This window comes from Halichoerus grypus, chromosome 15, assembly GCF_964656455.1.
Source record: "Halichoerus grypus chromosome 15, mHalGry1.hap1.1, whole genome shotgun sequence".
Lineage (NCBI taxonomy): Eukaryota > Metazoa > Chordata > Mammalia > Carnivora > Phocidae > Halichoerus > Halichoerus grypus.
In genome coordinates, this window is record NC_135726.1 from 55748239 (window position 1) to 55768722 (window position 20484).

At 40.9% G+C, this 20484-nt stretch overlaps 1 protein-coding gene across 1 annotated transcript; it reads right to left on the reverse strand.

Moving 5' to 3' along the window:
* Positions 1–1322: 1322 nt before the first annotated feature.
* On the reverse strand, positions 1323–15799 carry LOC118543243 (uncharacterized). The gene is made up of 5 exons (XM_036104063.2): positions 15133–15799; positions 7950–8073; positions 5121–5247; positions 4763–4855; positions 1323–4065 (listed from the first exon to the last, which is right to left on the reverse strand). Exons 2-5 carry the CDS (start codon positions 7971–7973, stop codon positions 2219–2221), a joined length of 2091 nt encoding a protein of 696 aa, XP_035959956.1. The 5' UTR covers positions 7974–8073; positions 15133–15799; the 3' UTR covers positions 1323–2218.
* Between the last annotated feature and the right edge of the window lie 4685 nt (positions 15800–20484).

A 20484-nucleotide genomic window follows, 5' to 3' on the forward strand; every position in this document is an offset into this window, starting at 1 on the left:
CCCTGTTTGATGTATGAATTTAGCATTTCTTCCCATGAGTAGTGACTGTCCCCTTAGAGATTATTTTTTTCTGATATTTAGTTGTACTAGTTTTGTCATGTTTAGTATTTGCATGAGATGCTTTTTCATAAAATCCATGTTTTATGTGGTTATTTCATTTTTAAAAAAACAGTATTTTAATTTTATTTATCAAGTCTGACAATAACAAGTCTGTATATTAACCAGAGCATTTAATTCATTCACATTTAACTTACTAACAAATTTTTGTTTGATCCTACCTCTTTCTATTTGGGCACTTATTCTGTTTCTTTATTAAACTCTACTTTTTAGCCTTCTTTGGGTTCGTGATGATTTTGGGTTTTTAATCATTCTAGTTTTGCTCTTTACCTTTGCCTTTGACTAGTTTGGAAGATACATACCCTGCTCCTATTCCCTTAATGATTATTTTCCTTAATGATTGAACGTGCATCCTTAACCATAACATGCATTCTTAACAACACTCAAAGTTAACAACTTTATACTTCTTTAGGAAAATAGAAAGTACTTTAGAACACTTTAATACAGGAGACTTCTTGCAATTTACATGCTGCTGTTGTCACGTAGTTCAAGTCTATGTAATTCTTAAAATAACGTGATAGGATTATTTTTGCCTATCATCTTTATTGAAGTTTACTACACTTTGACTATAATTACCTCACAGCAACAGAGTAAATTAATGTCAATATAGAGTGAATTAACTTTTATTAATATGTATTTTAATTACTATTAATTATAGTTATTAGTTGCTGTGCTGCCTTACCAAAGGATTGAGGTCCCTCATAAACAGATATAGTCTGTGCTCACTGCCTTTTTCTGTTTGGGTTAGCCATCTGCTGTTTTCATTTCTTTGAAAATAGCAGCTGCTTCCAGTTTTTCAGAACTTAGGGACAGAAGACATGTGATTACTCATCACTCTTAAATCTCAATAGTTTTTAAAGAGATTTTTAAGTAATCTCTACATCCAATGTGGGACTCACACAACCCCAAGATCAAGAGTCACATGCTCAGGGCGCCTGGGTGGCTCAGTTGGTTAAGCATCTGCCTTCGGCTCAGGTCATGTTCCAAGAGTCCTGGGATCGAGCCCCACGTTGGGCTCCCTGCTCAGTGAGGACCCTGCTTCTCTCTCTGCTCCTTCCCTGGCTCATGCTCTCTCTCTCAAATAAATAAATAAAATCTTAAAAAAAAAAAAAAAGTCACATGTTCCACTGACTGAGCCAGCCAGGTGCCCCAAATCTCACTATTTTTAATGCATTTATTTTTTCTGAGTGACAACCAGAAGACAATTTGTTTCAAAAATTTATTATCCCAAAGGGCTAAAACTATTACCAGACCCACTATGTATACCAGTAAAGAATTTTTAAAAAGGTCTTAATCTTAAGCCTAATTACTTCCCTTGCAATTTATATATTAAAAAATGTACAATGTTGGCATTTCTTGATGGATACTACACATTACAAACAATTTTGTGGTATACAACTTTCTTTCATGATCTTATGAAACCTGAAAATTACTATATACATGTGCTACAAAAATACTCAGACACAAAACAAATACATTCATCTTGGACCATTCTTAACTTACTGTTTTGACTATCCAATATATTCAAATATGAAACAAAGTGTCCTTTGGCATACAGAAGTTATTTGCTCTTTCTGACTACTTCATGTTATATTTTCCATAAATAAATGGCAATGTGACAGGAACGAAATTTCTGTTATAAAGTTTATATGTAAGCAACCTTTCCCAGCATCATTACACCACACTAATTCTCCTTAAGTGTTATCTGATGCATAGTAAGTTTAGACTTCATGCCAGAGGCATTCCTCATCACAAGTCTTCAGTCTTCTATTTTCTTTGGTGTGATCATTTGTTTGGAAAGTATTCCAGATTTCACAACATTTGTGAGTTTTTTTTTTTTCCCTCGGTGAAAACTATTAGAGGATGACCCATCGAAAACATTTGTTGCACTCAGGTTTCACTTCTGTGTGATGTATAACGGGATTTCACGTGTCGAGAAAAGATTTTGACTTTTCACCTCATTCATATGCCTTTCCCCAATGAAATGAGGCTACACTAGTGGTAGATAATTTTCTTATATTCACTGCACTTAAAAGATCTCTCTCCTGGATAAGTTTTCTGAAACTGACACCGACCAAAAGTATCCTAACTTTCACAGCATTCATAGGGTGTGTCTTGTGTGATTTCTCTTATATTCAGTGAGATCTGACATCTCACTAAAGTCTTTACAGTGCTCACTGTGTTCCTGAGATTTCTTTCCTGTATGAATTTCCTCATGTGAGGTGAGAAAGAACTTAACAGAGAATGTTTTCCCACACTCATTACACTGATAAGGTTTCTGTCCTGCGTGACTTCTCTGATGGACACTGAGGTATGATTTCTCAAAAAAGGCTTTTCCACACTGAGTGCACTGATACGGTTTCTCTCCTGTGTGGCGTCTCTGATGTCTAATGAGCTGGGACTTCTGGTTGAAGATCTGACCACATGGAACACATCCATAGGGTTTCTCTCCAGTATGGCACCGTTGATGGATAATAAGATGGCTTTTTTGGCGGAAAGCTTTTCCACATTCATTGCATCCATGGGGTTTCTCTCCTGTATGAATCAGCTGATGTCTACTGAGCATTGCCATACTGCTAAAGGCTTTTTGGCATTCCAAACATACAAAGGGTTTTTCTCCTGTATGTGTTCTCTGATGGACAATGAGCATTGCCTTTCGTATGAAAGCTTTTCCACATTCACAGCATTCATAGGGTTTCTCTCCCGTATGAGTTCGCTGATGGACAATGAGATGTGACTTGTCTATAAAAGATTTTCCACATTCACTGCATTCATAAGGCTTCTCTCCTGTATGAATTCTCTGATGTGTTATGAGGGATGACTTTTTATTAAAGGCTTTCCCACATTCCTTGCATTCATAAGGTTTCTCTCCTGTGTGAGTTCTTCGATGAACAATAAGCTGTGAATTGTCTATAAAAGCTTTTCCACATTCGCTGCATTCATAAGGCTTCTCTCCCGTATGGATTCTCTGATGTGTTATGAAGTGTGACTTTTTATTGAAGGCTTTCCCACATTCCTTGCATTCATAAGGTTTTCTTCCTGTATGATTTCTCTGATGTACAATAAGCTGTGATGTGTATACAAAAGCTTTTCCACACTCACTGCATTCATAAGGTTTCTCTCCTCTATGAATTCTCTGATGTGTCAGGAGATGCGAGTTTTTATTGAAGGCTTTCCCACATTCCTTGCATTCGTACGATTTTTCTCCTGTATGAGTTCGCTGGTGAACAACAAGCTGAGACTTACTACAGAAGGTCTTCTCACATTCTCTACATCCATAGGGTCTATCTCCTGTATGAGTTCTTTGATGGATAATCAGGTTTGACTTCTGCATAAAACTTTTCCCACAGTCACTACACTCAAAAGGTTTCTCTCCTGTATGCGTTCTGCAATGCAATCTGAGCTTGGTCTTCTCCCTGTAAGCTTTTCCACACTCTTTGCACTCATAGGGTTTCTCTCCTGTGTGAGTCCTGTGGTGTAGAATGAGATGATACTTTGTTCTGAAAGATTTCGGACACTCAATACATCCATAAGGTTTCTCTCCTGTATGAGTTCTCTGGTGTAGAGTGAGATGACATTTTGTACTGAAAGCTTTCTGACATTCAGGGCATCTGTATGGCTTCTCTCCTGTATGAGTTCTCTGGTGTATTATGAGCTTTGACTTATACCTGAAGGATTTTGGACACTCACTACATTCATAAGGTTTCCCTTCTGTGTGAATTCTATGATGTCTTTTAAGATTTTTCACCATGCTGCAAGTCTTCACACAGAAATTATGTTCACCGTACTGGGCCTGAGTATGGCAGGTTTCATGTAGAGTATGGAAAAATGGTTTCCCATGGCTGTTTAATTCAACAGAATTCATTTCTGCATAGTTTTTACTCTGAAATTTTGAATCTGACTTTTGTTTCAAATGTATTCCTTTTGAGAAACATTGAAGGGGTCTTTCTACAAAAGAAACAAAGTTTTTGCTCAGAGAAAATATTTTTCCCAATGCATTATTTTCATTATTCCCCTCCACAGATTCATCCTTCTCAATATTTTCCTGATACTAACCCTAAACTTGCCACATTACTTCTAGGGGAAAAAAATCAATGAATCCTACCATTATGAAATTGCGGGGGGGGGGGGGGGAGGATGGAATCTCAAGTCAATATCCAAAGAGAATGGAGAAAGTGATACAGCAGGGGCACAATGTAAGTCAGAGGTATTCAATAAGAGAAACAGACAATAACTAATGAACTGAAGACATGGTATCCTCAAACTCTGGAGGGAATCAATGACTATCTGAAAGCATAATAGAAAAGCTGCGTGAATATGGATAAGATGTGGGGAAGGCAGGCTGTGTCTCATGACCTGCAAAAGAACAACTAAGCCAAAAAGGAAAGACCAAATGAAACAGACCAAGATCTGACCCAGAGTAGATAAAAGGAGGTACATCTTCTGCTAGGTGGCTAGCATATGAATCATATATGGTGAGAGAAGGAAGCACCATTCACACTGATGACCTCTTTTCACTTGCTCTAAGTCACCTCTTAAGGTTCAGACACTATGAGAAAAAATATTAAAATAACAAGGGCCCCAACACACCGATGATCAACTGTCACTTGGCTTCCACTAACTCCCACTGGACTGGTGTACTCACCAGGACTACACCGACTTGGGAATTCTCTCTCTAGCATTCCTTGTTCTCCTTTCTCCAAGGGGACCGTTGCTTCTGGCCTAGTGGCTTGATAACCTGTCAAGAGGCAATCCCAGAGAACTGAGCAGTGTTAGGGCCTATGATGAAAAATTCCGTTTCAGGGAATCTCAGCAAAATGGAAACTTTTCATTCAGAAAATGAAAGTAAGTACCATCACTATTTGGTCATAAAATAAGTTCTACCACCTATACAACTCCAAAATCAGTAAGGATATCAGATTACCCATAAATTATGTCAATGGGGAAAAAAAACCAGGCAATTAATGGGCTCATGCTGAGATATTTAGGAAAGTTGTCTTTACCCAAAGACATTAGGTTGCTATAATTTTCCAACATCACATCCCGGTAGAGGTTCCTCTGAACAGTATCTAGTAGCTGCCATTCTTCCCAGGTGAAATCCACAGCCACATCACTGAATGACAACAAGCCCTGTAATAACATAATCCTTTTTAATCTAGAGTTAATATAATGGAATAAAATGTAGAAGATATATAGGATATTATTCTGATTATTTTTACTACAGAAATTTATAAACAAGTTATTTCTTTATATCTAGTTTTGATTTATACTTTGTGCACTAATAAATCCATTAAAACAATCCTTTCTGCATTTTTAAAAAAAAAGATTTATTTATTTGAGAGAGAGAATCAAAGGAGGGGCAGAGGGAGAGGGAGAGAGAGAATTTCAAGCAGACTCGCCACTGAGCACAGAGTCTGATGCGGGACTCTATCTCATAACCCTGAGATCATGACCTGAGCTGAAACCAAGAGTTGGATGCTTAACTGACTGAGCCACCCAGGCACCCCTCCTTTCTGCACTCTTCATTCACTTCGTCACTCGTTCATTCACCCAATGTAAAATGTTGTTAAAACTTTACCTAGGGGCGCCTGGGCGGCTCAGTCATTAAGCGTCTGCCTTCGGCTCAGGTCATGATCCCAGAGTCCTGGGATCGAGCCCCGCATCGGGCTCCCTTCTCAGCAGGAAGCCTGATTCTCCCTCTCCCACTCCCCCTGCTTGTGTTCCCTCTCTCGCTGTCTCTCTGTCAAATAAATAAATTTTAAAAATCTTAAAAAAAAAAAAACACTTTACCTAAAAACCATCTGCAACCAACCTTAGGAGCATTTGATGTTTTTTGGGGGTTTTTTCTCCCTAAGATTTTATTTATTTATTTATGAAAGAGAGAGCACGAGCTGTGGGAGGGGCAGAGGGAGAGGGAGAAGCAGAATCCCCGCTGAGCAGGGAGCCCGACGTGGGGTTCAATCCCAGGACCCAGATCATGACCTGAGCCGAAGTCAGACGGCTTAACCAACTAGGCCACCCAGGCGCCCCAGGAGCATTTAATGTTACCTACTATACATTGCAATAAAAAAGGAAATAAAGCATAGTCCTGACTTCAGGTAGCTTCTGATCTTGCAGAGTGGCAAGTACACTCCTTTACAGAGTTCATATACAGCAAGACATTATGGTTTAACAAGGGTTACAACAGATGTATACTCAAGTTAAAATACGGGCACAAGTAGGTGAGGAACTAATAGTTCTGAAGAAGAGGTCAAGCTGGAAGAGGTGCAGCATGTTTAGTGGGGTGTTCCACAGTAAGTGCTGGAAGACATGGGAGCCGTGGGTCTTCCAGAGGAAGCATGTGTTAAAAATGTTAAATACCATGCTGGGTTCAAGGAACTGCAAGAAGTTCAATAGGGTACAGGCAGCAACAGAACTTGGAGTAAGTGTACACATTTCCTGCAGACACTTGGTAGACGCTACAGTGTTTTTCGTATACAAAAGTATGTTATGCTCAGAACTGCCTTTTAGAAACTGACTGTGCTACATATTAAATCATGATAGTCATAAAAGCAAAAACAGAGCTCTTACTATGTGCTGTATATTGTTCTAAACACTTTACATATGTTCACACAATGATCTACACAAAGACCCTTAGGTAAAAATTACTCTTCTCTTTGTAGCTAAGAAGAGATTTTTAGGGGCGCCTGGGTGGCTCAGTCGTTAAGCGTCTGCCTTCGGCTCAGGTCATGATCCCAGGGTCCTGGGATCGAGCCCCGCATTGGGCTCCCTGCTCCGCGGGAAGCCTGCTTCTCCCTCTCCCACTCCCCCTGCTTGTGTTCCCTCTCTCGCTGTGTCTCTCTCTGTCAAATAAATTAAAAAAAATCCTTAAAGAAAAAAAAAAAGAAGAGATTTTTAAAGTTTTCTAGCTATGCCTTTTATATCTCCCACATTTGCTTAGGAAGATGACCATTCACTGGGTCCATACTCTGGAGAAAAACAGAAGAGGAAGACCCATCAAAGACACTTCTTCACATTTAATGTCTGGGAAATATTTACTCAGAAAGGCCATGTGCTTCCTCCTTATATACAAAGTAAATCTTATAACATGTTTTTATTCTTCTGTGATGGTTTCCAGTATTACCACAGAAATGTCTGCATTGTTCCAACTGTTAGCACCTGGCAACAGGAGACATACAGGTGAGACAGTACTCCCTTCCTGACTGGCTACTCCAGATCATTATTCTGCTTCCCAGTCGAAGCACATTTCTCCCAGCTGCAACAGATTTACATACATCATTCACTTTGATTGTATACATTTGTTAAATTGTTAACTCTAGTTGCCACACGATGTTACATTAGTTTCAGGTGCACAATATAGTGACTCAACAAGTCTATAGTCCTGCCGACCACAAGGGTAGCTACCATCTGTCACCATACAACACTATTACAATATCATTGATTATATTTCCTATGTTGTATCTTTTATTTATTTATTTTTTTAAAGATTTTATTTGAGAGAGAGAATGAGAGAGAGAGAGCATGAGATGCGGGAGGGTCAAAGGGAGAAGCAGACTCCCTGCTGTGCAGGGAGCCCGATGTGGGACTCGATCCCGGGACTCCAGGATCATGACATGAGCCGAAGGCAGTCGCTTAACCAACTGAGCCACCCAGGTACCCCCTATGTTGTATCTTTTAGTCCCATGGTTTATTCATTCCATAATTGGAAGCCTGTATCTTCCACTCCCCTTCACCCATTTTGCCCATCCCCCCACCGCCTTACCAACTCTGGCATCCATCAGATTGTATACATTTTTATAAACATCTAGAGATCTGGGAAATAAACAGCTCACCTGGGACTTGGTCATTTTCAGCATTCAGGTGTCTCATCAAGGGTATCCTCAGCAAGGATGACCTTCTAGACTTGAGATCTACTTTGTCCTTTATAGGAAGTGCCTCATTCTAGGAAGCCAGCATCTAAGGATTCAAGGAAAGATTTGTTTGGCATGGAAATAATAACAAAAGCAGGTTCCTATACATGCAAGGAACTGTTTTAAGCATTTCTTTTCTCATTTAACCCTCACAATCCTATCGGGTAGACTGTAATTATTCCATTTTAGAGAAAACCAAGAAAGGAAAGGTCAGGCACCTAGCTAAAAGCCACACAGTAACGGGTGGACCAAGGATTAAAACACAAACCCTCGGAATTGATAGAATCTCTGATTCCAGGGAAAATTACCAAATTATGAACTATCCTTTCATCTTAACCAACTTAAAAAAAAAAAGGAAACATGTCTAAAACAACAATTTTCTCACACAGAAGTCAGAGGAGAAGGGAAACAAGGTGAGACCCTTACGTGCCGTAGCTCACTGCCTGGAGACTTTCTAGGCCACAGCACAGGGAGAAGGAACCCAAAGAATCTAGCAGTGTTGCTGAGTTAATGATACAGAATTCAGAGTCTGAGAAAGAAAAGATGACTAACACTTGCCAGGCAGTAAAACCAGAGAAGAGAGGGAAAACTCACTCTAGGTTCCTTTGAGTCTCTGGCTCAGCACTAATGAGCTGTTCGGAAACTACCAAGGCCACTGGAAAGGAGCAGGTGGAACAATTCCTAGCGCTCACACAAGATCAGGAACAGTTAAGCGTTCCCACTAACCTGGGTGGAAAGACCTTCTAATATGCCTGGTCTCATGCAATGCAGAGGTCTCAGGAGAATATTACCTCAGAAATGGGGACAAAACAAACCTAGACAAATGACTCTTTTGGCACCACCTAATAAAGCTTAAAAGAAAGCCTCCAATGAATCAAACTGTTTCAAAGTAACTTGGTTACATCCCAGAACCAACCTCAAAAGTAGTTAAAGGAATTAAAAGAAAATCCTTCAAACAATATGAAACTCACAATATATGACATCCAATCAAAAATTACCAGACATGCACAGAAGCAAGGAAATATGACCCATAGCTAGGGGGAAAAAATCAAGCAAGAGAAACAGACAAAAATGGCCAAAGGGAGAGACCTGGTGGACCAGTACACCAAAAATGCTATTCCATATACTCCATATATTCAACAAGTTAGAGACAAGCATGAGCATGATAAAAAATAATAAAATGTTTAACAAACACTATTGAAACAATAGGATACTCGTGTTTACCCCATACCAAAATTAACTCAATAGATTATAGATTTAAGATTGAAACTGCTGGGGTGCCTGGTGGGCTCAGTCAGTAGAGCAGGTGATTGTTGATCTTGGGGTTGTGAGTTCAAGCCCCACGTTAGATGTAGAGATTACTTAAAAAAAGAAACAGTGAAACTTCTAGAAGAAAGCACAGAAAAACTTTAAGGGACCTTGGATTAGGCAAAGATTTCTTGAAAGGGCACAAAACGCACAATAAAAGAAAAAAAACCTGATAAATTAGGCATCAAAATTTTTGATATTCAAAAGACACTTGCAGGGGCGCCTGGGTGGCTCTGTCCTTAAGTGTCTGCCTTCGGCTCAGGTCGTGGTCCCAGGGTCCTGGGATCGAGCCCCACGTCAGGCTTCCTGCTCGGCGGGAAGCCTGCTTCTCCCTCCCCCGCTCCCCCTGCTTGTGTTCCCTCTCTCACCGTCTCTCTCTCTCTCTCTCTCTCTCTCTGTTAAATAAATAAATAAAATCTTTAAAAAAAAAAAAGACTTGTAAAATGAAGGATCAAGCTAGAGGCTAGAGTAAAATATTAACAAAATGCATACCTGATGGGGCGCCTGGGTGGCTCAGTCCTTAAGCGTCTGCCTTCAGCTCAGGTCATGATCCCAGGGTCCTGGGATTGAGCCCCGCATCGGGCTCCCTGCTCAGCGGGAAGCCTGCTTCTCCCTCCCCCACTCCCCTTGCTTGTATTCCCTTTCTCACTGTGTCTCTCTCTGTCAAATAAATAAATAAAATCTTTAAAAAAAAAATGCATACCTGACTAAGAGACTTCTATCTAAAAAATAAAAAGAACTTTTCCAACTTCACAAAAGAGACAATCTAGTAAAAAAGAAATAAAAGTTTAAACAGACACTTCCCTCTCCAAAAGTAGAGAGATGGCTAATAAAAACACAAAAAGCTGCTTTACGTTACACAACAAAAGCAAATTAAAACCTAAATAAAATATTGCTACAAACCCATTAGAATGGCAGTAATTTAATCTATCTATCTATCTATCTACTCTAGGCCCAACTTGGGGCTCAAACTGACAACCCTAAGATCAAGAGTCCCGTGCTCCACCAATTGAGCCAGCCAGGTGCCCCAGAATGGCTATAACTTAAAAGACCGAAATTACTAAGTACTGACTAGGATGTGAAGAAAAAGAACTCTCCTGCACTGCTGGTAAAAATACAACATGGTACAGCCACTTGGACTTGTACATGAATGCATACTGCAGCTTTATTCAGAATATCCAAAACCGACCCCCAAAATCCAAAACATCCATCACCTGGGGAATGAACATGTTGCAGCATATCTGTGCCACCGATTATTACTCAGCAGCGGAGAGGAATACACTCATGATAAATGCAAAATCATGGATGAAGATGAAAAGCATTATTCTAAGCGAAAGAGGCCAAACACCAGCGACTGACAGAGTAGGCAGTTAGCTAGATATAAGCATGGAACAAGTGATTTACGATTGTAAAAGGGAGGAGGCCAAGCTCCAAACACCTGGGAAAGACCCCATGGGATATGCCTGCATTCTTCCCTATGACCACTGCCCTACAGTAACCTGGAGCTTTATTATAATACATTTACACTGTGGTTTTAACCCCCTCCCCAGAGAATGGCTGCCATGACAGTTCCGACAAGGACCATATAAGGCCAAAAATTCCTCCAGTAGATGGAGACCCTTAGATGACTGGCTGCAACCTCAGTCAGAAACCACCCTACCTATGACCCATAACCTATCCAAACACAAAAAGAAAAAACAACCCTGACCCAGGGTGCAGCTGCAACCTCTGGGCCTGCTCGCTCTCCCATCTCAAGAATGTACTTTTGCTTAAACTGCTATTAAACCTTTGCTTGCTTAAGAGTTTGGCTCTGAATTCTTTCTTGGCGGAGCTCAAGAACTGAGGCCAGGGAATGGGACTCCCGTTGACACAACTACTTACTGTATAACTCAGTTTATATGAGGTATTAGAATACATGTAACTATAGAAAGCACATAAATGATCACGAGGTAACAGAGGATGGAAATATGGTCTCAAATGGAAAGGGGACACCAGGGAACTTTTGGTGTTGACGCAAAACCAGGGAACTTTTGGGGTTGACGCAAAAGTTCTATGCATTGATTCAAGAAGAGGTTACACGTTGGTATACCTTTGACAAACTCATCAAATTTGTACATGAAGAACTGGTAAGAGTTACTGTAGGTAAATTATACCTCAATTAAGCTAAACTTGCCTACAAAAAGCAAAACAAATACAGGCTATCTGCCTCTGACACACACTTTGTGTGTCCTTAAACTCTGCAATGAAGTCTCAACTGAAATCTCAAATACATATCTCTTGTTGAGACTTCATCTTCACAAAAAACTCAGCTGGTCTCTTACATACTCTAAACAGTGCTGACTGTTAAAGAATTAACTCTGGCTATGAAAAATCAATTTAACAGAGAGTAATCTAGAGATGCCAGGACACCCTAGAAATATATTAACACAGCTTAATATTCTCAATATCACACTGCTGAGAACTCTGAAGGAAAATGCAACTCTGTGTCTTAGGCTATAGGACAACTGAAGGAAACAGTACCGGATTTCAAGGATAATATGAGAAAGACATTTATAGGCCAATTGCATTTATTAAATTAGCTATAAAAAGCCTAAATAAAATACTGAGAAACCACATCCACTGATATATAGGAAGATCACTAAGAAAATGAAATACAGGAAGAATCATACTAGACACAGCTGACTTTATTCCAGGAATGCAAGGATAGTGAGTAGAGGAAGAGGAGGAGAGAGTCCTTGAACAGACGTCCTGCTGAGCGCAGAGCCCAATATGGGGCTCAATCCCAGGACCCTGAGATCATGACCTGAACTGACATTAAAAGTCTACTGCTCGGGCGCCTGGGTGGCTCAGTTGGTTAAACGACTGCCTTCGGCTCAGGTCATGATCCTGGAGTCCCGGGATCGAGTCCCACATCGGGCTCCCAGCTCAGCGGCGAGCCTGCTTCTCCCTCTGACCTTCTCCCCTCTCATGCTGTTTCTCTCTCTCTCGCTCTCTAATACATAAATAAATAAAATCTTTAAAAAAAAAAAAAAAGTCTACTGCTCAACTGACTGAGCCACCCAGGTGCCCCACCACTGACAATTTAAAAAAAATATATTACTAAACTAGAAATAGACAAGGAAGAGTATCTACAAAATAATCCGTGGCATTTCTTTAAACTGAGGGACAGGGATAACCTCTCTCTCAACATTTAGTCAAAAATGTACCACAAATAAAAACCTAAGCAATAAAATGGGAAAAATAAAGGAATGAAGACTGGAAAGGAAGAAACAAAACTGTCATTATGCAATTGTTTTAGTATCAATATAAACATTAATTGCAATTTCATATTCAAACAAACAATAAGATTTAAAAGGGGGAGAAAAAACAGTATTTACAAGGTACCTGGGGGGAAAGTGTGCAAGACAGAAGTTTTATTATAGCAAAAGGAAGGACACCTGGGTTGTTCAGTGGGTTAAGCATCTGACTCTTGATTTCGGCTCAGGTCATGATCTCAGGGTCATGAGATGGAACCCCCACTCAGGCTCCGTCATGAGCGGGGAGTCTGCTTCTCCCTCTCCTCCCTCTGCCCTTCCCCCAACTCATGTGCTCTGACGTATGCTCTCTTCTCTCTCAAATGAATAAATACAATTCTTTAAATAAATAAATAATTTTAAAAATATATCATTATAGCAAAAGGATACAAATCATAACCAGTCAAATGGAGAGAGACAATAGGGTAAGTGAGATTTGGGATCCTCCCAAACCAGAAGCTTCCATTGTCCTATCCCTTTGGAGTCAGGGACACATTACTCATCCAGCATATCTACGAGTGACAATATGTAGGGTCCTGCCAACCACAGATGTTCACCTGAGCTTCAGTGTCTATAGTTTTTATTAGAATTTCTTTAAGTAAGCATGATTGAGCTAATCACTGGCCATGTGACTCAACCTCCAGCACCCTTACCATCTCGGAGGTTGGGCTGGTATCACCAGGCTCAAAGCCTCAACCCTCTAATCACAGGGTTGGTCTTTCTGGCATAAACAGCCCCATCCTGAGTCACCCCACTGGCACAGCTATCTATAGACCCACCATGAGTAACAAAGACACTCCTGTCACTCAGGACATTCCAACAATTTAGAGGCTATTTCCCAGGAGCTGGGGACAAAGGCCAGACAAATTGTTTATTACAAAATAACTAGCAAAAGACGAGCATTCCAAATATGTGGAGTAAAGACAAACTTCTCAGTTTTAAAATTGGCCCATGTAATATATAAAGATCACTATGTTGTACACCTGAAGCTAATGTAACATGGTGCATCAACTACACTGAAATTTAAAAATTAAAATAAGTAAATAAAAAAATAAAATTGGCCAATAAACATATAAAAAGATGATCAACCCTGTTAGTAATGAGAACAGTGCATATGGAGACCACAATGAGATGATGTTTATACCCAAAAGACGGTCAAAAAGCAAGAATGAAAATACTAAGTGTTGGAAAGCTTATGGATCAACAGGCACTTTTATACACTGCTTATGACAGAGTAAGGTGGTACAAAAGCAATCTGGCTTTTCCTTCTAGATAAAAATTCATCTACTTTGTGTCAGAAATTATACTTTTATTTTTATTTTTTAAGATTTTATTTATTTGTTAGAGAGAGAGAGAGAAAGACAGCACAAGCAGGGGGAACGGCAGAGGCAGAGGGAGAAGCAGACTCTTTGCCGAGCACGGAGCCCGATGTGGGACTCGATCCCAGGACCCTGGGATCATGACCTGAGCCGAAGGCAGACACTTAACCGACTGAGCCACCCAGGCATCCCAGAAATTATACTTTTAGGTATATAGCCTAGACTACACAAATTCTCACAATGACTATGAGACATACAAGACTTTTCAGAACTTCACTACTTTTAACAGCCAAAACCCAGAAACAATACAGATGTCTGACAGCAGGAGAATGGATGCATGAACTACATTGTATTTATGCAATGAAATTCATATTAATGAAACAAGCTGACATGCAAGATGAATGAACCACAGACTTGTACTGAATCAAGAAAAGCACAGAAGACCACATTATAATATCCTTATTATAAAACTTATAAACTAGAAAAACTAAGGAGTGTACTCTCACTACCGTTAAGAGTATATTCATATACATGTGATAAAATTATACAAGTCAAAGGAATAATACATACTAATTTGTGAATAGTAGTTCCAAAGTTTGGGAGGGTTAGAAGGAGAGACCAGGAAGATGGAACAAGGATGAAGACTTTTCCATTTTCAGATAATCAAATATGACCTTTTTAAACAAAACTATAAAGAAAAGCTGAGGCTAATCACTTTTTTCTAAATATGAAAGGATGATTTACCCACTGTTGCTAAAGATGTAGAAAAACCTGGCACACTGTGTGGAAGCATTAGATAATGGAACATTACTGGGGAGTCTGGTAAAACTAAATCAGAAGCCTTTGAAATATGCATTTAATCCAGTCTACTTTACCCATTAAAAAAAGGAAAAATATCCATAAAATATAATTCAGTTTAAAAATACATTTCAAAACATTACAGATAGTTTAAGGTGATTTTTATCTGCTTTTATTGATGATAAGTATATAATGATATTGTGATACAAAAACTGAAGAGAACTCCATTTAATATGAAACATAAATACATATAGTTAGAAAATATGTATGTGTATGTTTATATATAAATCTAATTTAAAAAGTTAACAGAATTGTTTGAAATATAAAAACTCCCATTAAGAAAGTATACATTTAAATAATAATAGCTACCTTCTGTCAAGTACCTACCTGTTATGGACTTAATATTTATATCCTCCAGGGGTGCCTCGGTGGCTCAGTCGGTAGAGGATGTGACTCTTAATCTCAGAGTTGTGAGTTCAAGCCCCACCTTGGGCGTGGAGCCTACTTTAAAAAATAAAAAAAAATTTCAGCCCCCAAACTCATGTGTATTTGGGAACAGAGGCTTCCGGAGGTAATTAGGTTTAGATGAGGTCATGAAGTTAGGGCCCTCAGAAGTACCTGTGAGACAGACACCAATGTGTTTGAATGGGAAAACTGAGAATTAAAGAATTTAGCACCTTACGCCAAATCACACAAACATGAAGCAGAACGGACATAAAAAGCTAGTACTAGCTTCGCGCGGTGGCAGCAGCGTAGCCAATGCGGTTTATCCGAGGAGCGATTACGGCTAACTGAAAAAGCTAGGGCTAACATGATTTCATGCGCGTGCAAACGCACGTGTACACTCGCTGATACGCACACACATTCTAAGTGTTCACTGCACGGTTTTAACTCGTCGATCTATTCATGGCGGGTGAACCATTCTGCTATTCTTTCGACTTTTCTGTACGCCTAAGTTCAGCATAAAAAGCTGGGAAATGGAACACGCCAATACACACACCCAAGCGTCTCCCTGCGGCTCCTCGCGTTCCAATCCCACACGCCTCTCCCACGAACACCCTGCACTCTGCGCTCGCACCCATTCACAGCCCCCGCAGGGATCACGGGCCCCTCGGATGCTCACACTCGGACCCTAGGAACCTCAGGTGACCCCCAAGCCTTCCCTCACCGACCAGACCCCGACGGGCTCCTCGGTCAGTGGCTCGCCCAACGCCTCCATCTACGGCCCGGGGCACGACCCGGAGCCCACCTGTCGCTGTCAGTAGGAATTGTCTTTCGTTCTAAACACTAATGCCAGCCCAAGCTTCCGCCAACGCCCTGACAACCCCGAAGCCCCCTGAAACAGTAACCCCCCACGAGTACCCACCACCAACCGCATCTCAAGTCGCAAAATTCCGACAGTGCGGGGCTCTGAAAGCGTCTAGCAGAAAGCCAACTAACCTCTACCGCGAATCTGTGACCTTACGCCGTGGGAACCCAAGCTTCGGTACGCCACTTCCGCTTCCGCTCACCTGGTTGGGGCCCGTGTCTCGGAATCAGTGGCACTTTGGAGTCAACAATCAATCCACAAACCCTCATTCTGGCCCTGGTTAGGATTTTATCGCTGGGCAACATCGCCGCGTCGATTTCGTTGCGATGCGGTGGTAGCGGCCATTGTGGACCGTGCGCCGCCATCTTGGATCGTGCGCCGTACGGAGCGAGATGGCCACCCTAGGCGACCGGAGCTGGCCGGCCAGACCAGAAAGGTGCAAATGCTACACATCCTTTCTCTTCTTTTCAAGACTTATTTCCGGTTCTTCCACCTTGGCAGCGCCTGTCAGTGCCGTCGCGCATGCTTAGTAGGACTTCATCGCTCTCGCCTAGTCTTCGACCTGAGCGGAGCGCTAAGCCAATCACAGACCAGGCCTGAGCCGGAAACGGTTGCGCCCGCTCGGTCTCGTCGCCCTGTGGAAGCCGCTCGGTGGGCGCAGCCATATTGGGAAGGTCTGGATCCGTACAGCGAAGAGCGGACCTGGGGGCAGGGAACTGGGGGCGGCGAGGACGCTGGAGGCACGTTTGAAGAAAACGGGGATTAGGAGAGTAGAAGTGGATCTAAAGAAGCAGAGGCGACGTGAGGATGTGTGCGTCGTGACCGGAAACGGTTGTGGACCAGATACTGGCAACCGCGATCCACGCCAAAAGAACATTACTTGGGTCTCGCGTCCCAAGATAGACTGGGTACTTTAAAGAAGGATCCTGTATGTCCTCGTTAGTCACAGCCCGCCCGGTCATCTGTTTTTCTGAACACTGTGTAGATAATGATCCCGCTGCATTACTTAGTCGATTTCCCCACTGCTAGGTCGAACCGTCTCTATCCTAAGTCAAGTGTCCCCATCTGCATGGCTCAGATTTCGGACGTTCTGTTCCATTGTTCTCGTTTATCCCTGCGCCGGCACCAGGTTTTAGCCACGGGAGCTTTCTGAGTCTTACAGTCTGATAAGGCAAGGCCTCCTGCCATAGTCTTTTTCTACAAGCCTCTGTTCTTTAGGCCCTTTATATTTTCAAATAAAATTTTAACTCATCTTATCAGCTTCCACCAAAAGAAAAAAAGTGTTCGGGATTTGTATTGGTACTGCATTGAATCTATAAATCCTTTAAGTGACATCTCTACAATAATAAGTCTTAAAATTCATGAACACTGTGTATCACTCCACTTAGTTAAATCTCTAATGTCTCTGAATAAAGTTCTGAATAATGTTTCTTACAGTAGTCTTATACGTTTTTATTAGGGTCATTTCATGATACCTGAAATTTTTAATGCTCTTGTAAATGATATTGTACAATTTCATTGTCTAACTCTCTGTTGGTATATAGAAATACAATCGATTTGTATATTGATATTATACCAAGCAAAATTGATAAACTAATCGTTTATTAATTCTAATCGTTTTTGTGACTATTGTGTTGTAAATTTTTGAAACTTCGTATTTTCCCACTGCCTCAACATCCCCATAAACAAGCCTAGAGTACACCAATCAGGCAACCAGGTGTATCCCTGTAATAGGGTTCGCCCCTGCACAAGTTCCTTTTCCTACCCTTCCGTGTGACCTAGTTTCACACGGAAATATTCTCCAGTCTTTTCTTGTGTACTCCCCCAATAGGGCACTTCTAATAGGGGGTACTTCCTGACCCTCAATAAGGGCATTTACTCATGGATCCTTGCTCTCACTTCATTTCCTTGGTTGAGACTGATCCCCTGGCACTCCTTCCTGAGCAACCTCCTCTCAGCAAGCAATGACTCTGTGTCTCAGGACATGTGAGTATAATAAACTTTTTTTCCTGCAACTCTCCTGTGTCCCTTCTCCTGGCTGCAGCTGGCTGACAATCACCTAAAGGAACATAAAGCAGTTATTCTAGATTTTTACAAAAAGTCATATTCTCTTTTTTTTTTTAATTTGACAGAGAGAGAGAGAGAGAGCCAGAGGGCACAAGCTGGGGGGAATGGCAGAGGGATAGGGAGAGAAGCAGGCTTCCCACCAAGCAGGGAGCCAGATCATGACCTGAGTCGAGGCAGACGCCCAACCGACTAAGCCACCCAGGTGCCCCCATATTTTCTTTAAATAGTGAGTTTCCCCCATTCTTTTCCATTTTTATTTATTTATTTTTAAAAATATTTTATTTATTTGACAGAGACAGCGAGAGAGGGAACACAAGCAGGGGGAGTGGGAGAGGGAGAAGCAGGCTCCCCACTGATCAGGGAGCCCGACACAGGGATTCCATCCCAGGACCCTGGGATCACGATCTGAGCCGGAGGCACATGGTTAACAACTGAGCCACCCAGGCGCCCCCCTTTTTTTTCCCTTTTGCACTGGATGAGACCTCCAGTCTGATGTTGAAAGGGAGTGATGAAGCAGCATTGTCTTCTTCCTGATTTCAAAGTTTCTCCTTTAAGTATGATGTTTACCAAAGATTTTTGTAAACTCCCTTTATCAAATTAAGCCTTGCCCATGTGATTAAATCTCCATAAAAATAAATCCATAAACAGGGTGCCTCAGTCAGTAGAGCAGACAACTCTTGATTTCAGGGTAGTGAGTTCAAGCCCTACATTGGGTGTAGAGCTTACTTTAAAAAAAATCCATAAACTACAGAGAGCTTCCAGGTTGGTGAACATCTATCCATGTGCCAGAGGATGGTGCACTCCAACTCCACAGGGACAGAGCTCCTGCAACTGGGGACCTTTCTGGACCTCACCCTTAGGCTACACCTAAAAGGATGATGATGTATTCACTTAGCCCCATTGCCTTAAGGGTTCAGGGACATCTTGGCTGTTTTGGGAGAGTTTTGAGGTCCTTACAGAAAGAAAATCTTCCCTGGGCAAGGAAAAGGGGATCCAGCAGAAGGGGCTCCAAGGATGTCTCTAGCAAAGGAGAAATCTAGAGAAGTGAAATTGACTCAAGAAAGCACTCCAGGGTTGTCTCTGTGAAGAGATCTAGACCATAGAAAATGAGGGGAGGGGTGTTTTCTGGGATAAATAGGGCTTCTGGGATGTTCTATTGCTTGATCTGAGTGGTAGTAGATAGTTGTTCACACATAGCTGTTGCCATTTTATGTTAAACTGATACCTGCATGTGTGACTATTTAATATACTTTTCTGTATGGTATATTTTACAATACAAATGTTTTAATAATTGCAGATACTCCACTTTACACAGCTGGAAATCAGAATGAATAGCTTTTTAGTTCTTCTATCTCAACGATGACTGCTTATCACTACATAATACTGCATCCAATTTAATAATCGTCCTAATACACCACTAAAAATTCTGATGTCCCAAAATTATTTCTGTCCAACTTTATTTCCATGCTTCCATCAAGTATTTCAAAGAAAAAAAATAACAAAGCATCAAGATACTATTAACATTTATGCAGTATTGTATTTATTTGATTGCCTTCTATATGAAGCTGAAAGCCTCTACATGACTAGGTCAATATCATATAAATATTTCCATCATCAGTATCTTGGGTATGTGTCTGTCATGTTCTAGGCATCCATATATCTTTGCTCGAGTAAGTGAATAACTAGATTCTTTGAAGAAAAGAGAAATTGTGAATGCATCATTAGTAATTTGAGATTTTTTGTTCACCATTTAAGAGTAGAATCTTGGTGCTTGGGGATCTCGAAGTAACAATATCAGAGGGCTGAGGGTGGGATAACATGCCACCAGAAAGGTGATAGTGTGCTGCAGCCAAAGGTGAGATTTGAAAAAACAAAAAACATTATAAACTGTAAGGATAGAATTGGTGAAGTAAAGAAAAAATGAAGATGCTTGCTAGAAGCAGGATTGTTTCAGTGGCTTTTGCCTCTGGAGAGAATTTGTGGGCATTTCTGAGGGTGTGAATATCCCTCACTCTATGGTGGTGTCCATGTAGGAGAAGTACCATATAAACATTGGCCCCAGTCATGATCCCATGAATACAACATCTGGGAAAGTCTCTCCAGCTCAGGAGAGAAGTTGCAGCAGACCTCACTGCCAAACAACTAGGGAACATCTCTCAAGTTTTATCATTCAATGTGCAGTTAGCTGTCAAGCTTTGGTAGCTAATATCTATTAAGTTGAAGAAGATACATTTACATCTGTTTTGCTAAGCAGTTATTTTTTCATTAATTATCATTAATATTTTTATCATTTAATCTTGCATTATCATTGCAAGAACCCTGGCACTCAAAATACGGATAAAAATCAACAATTTTTGCAATAG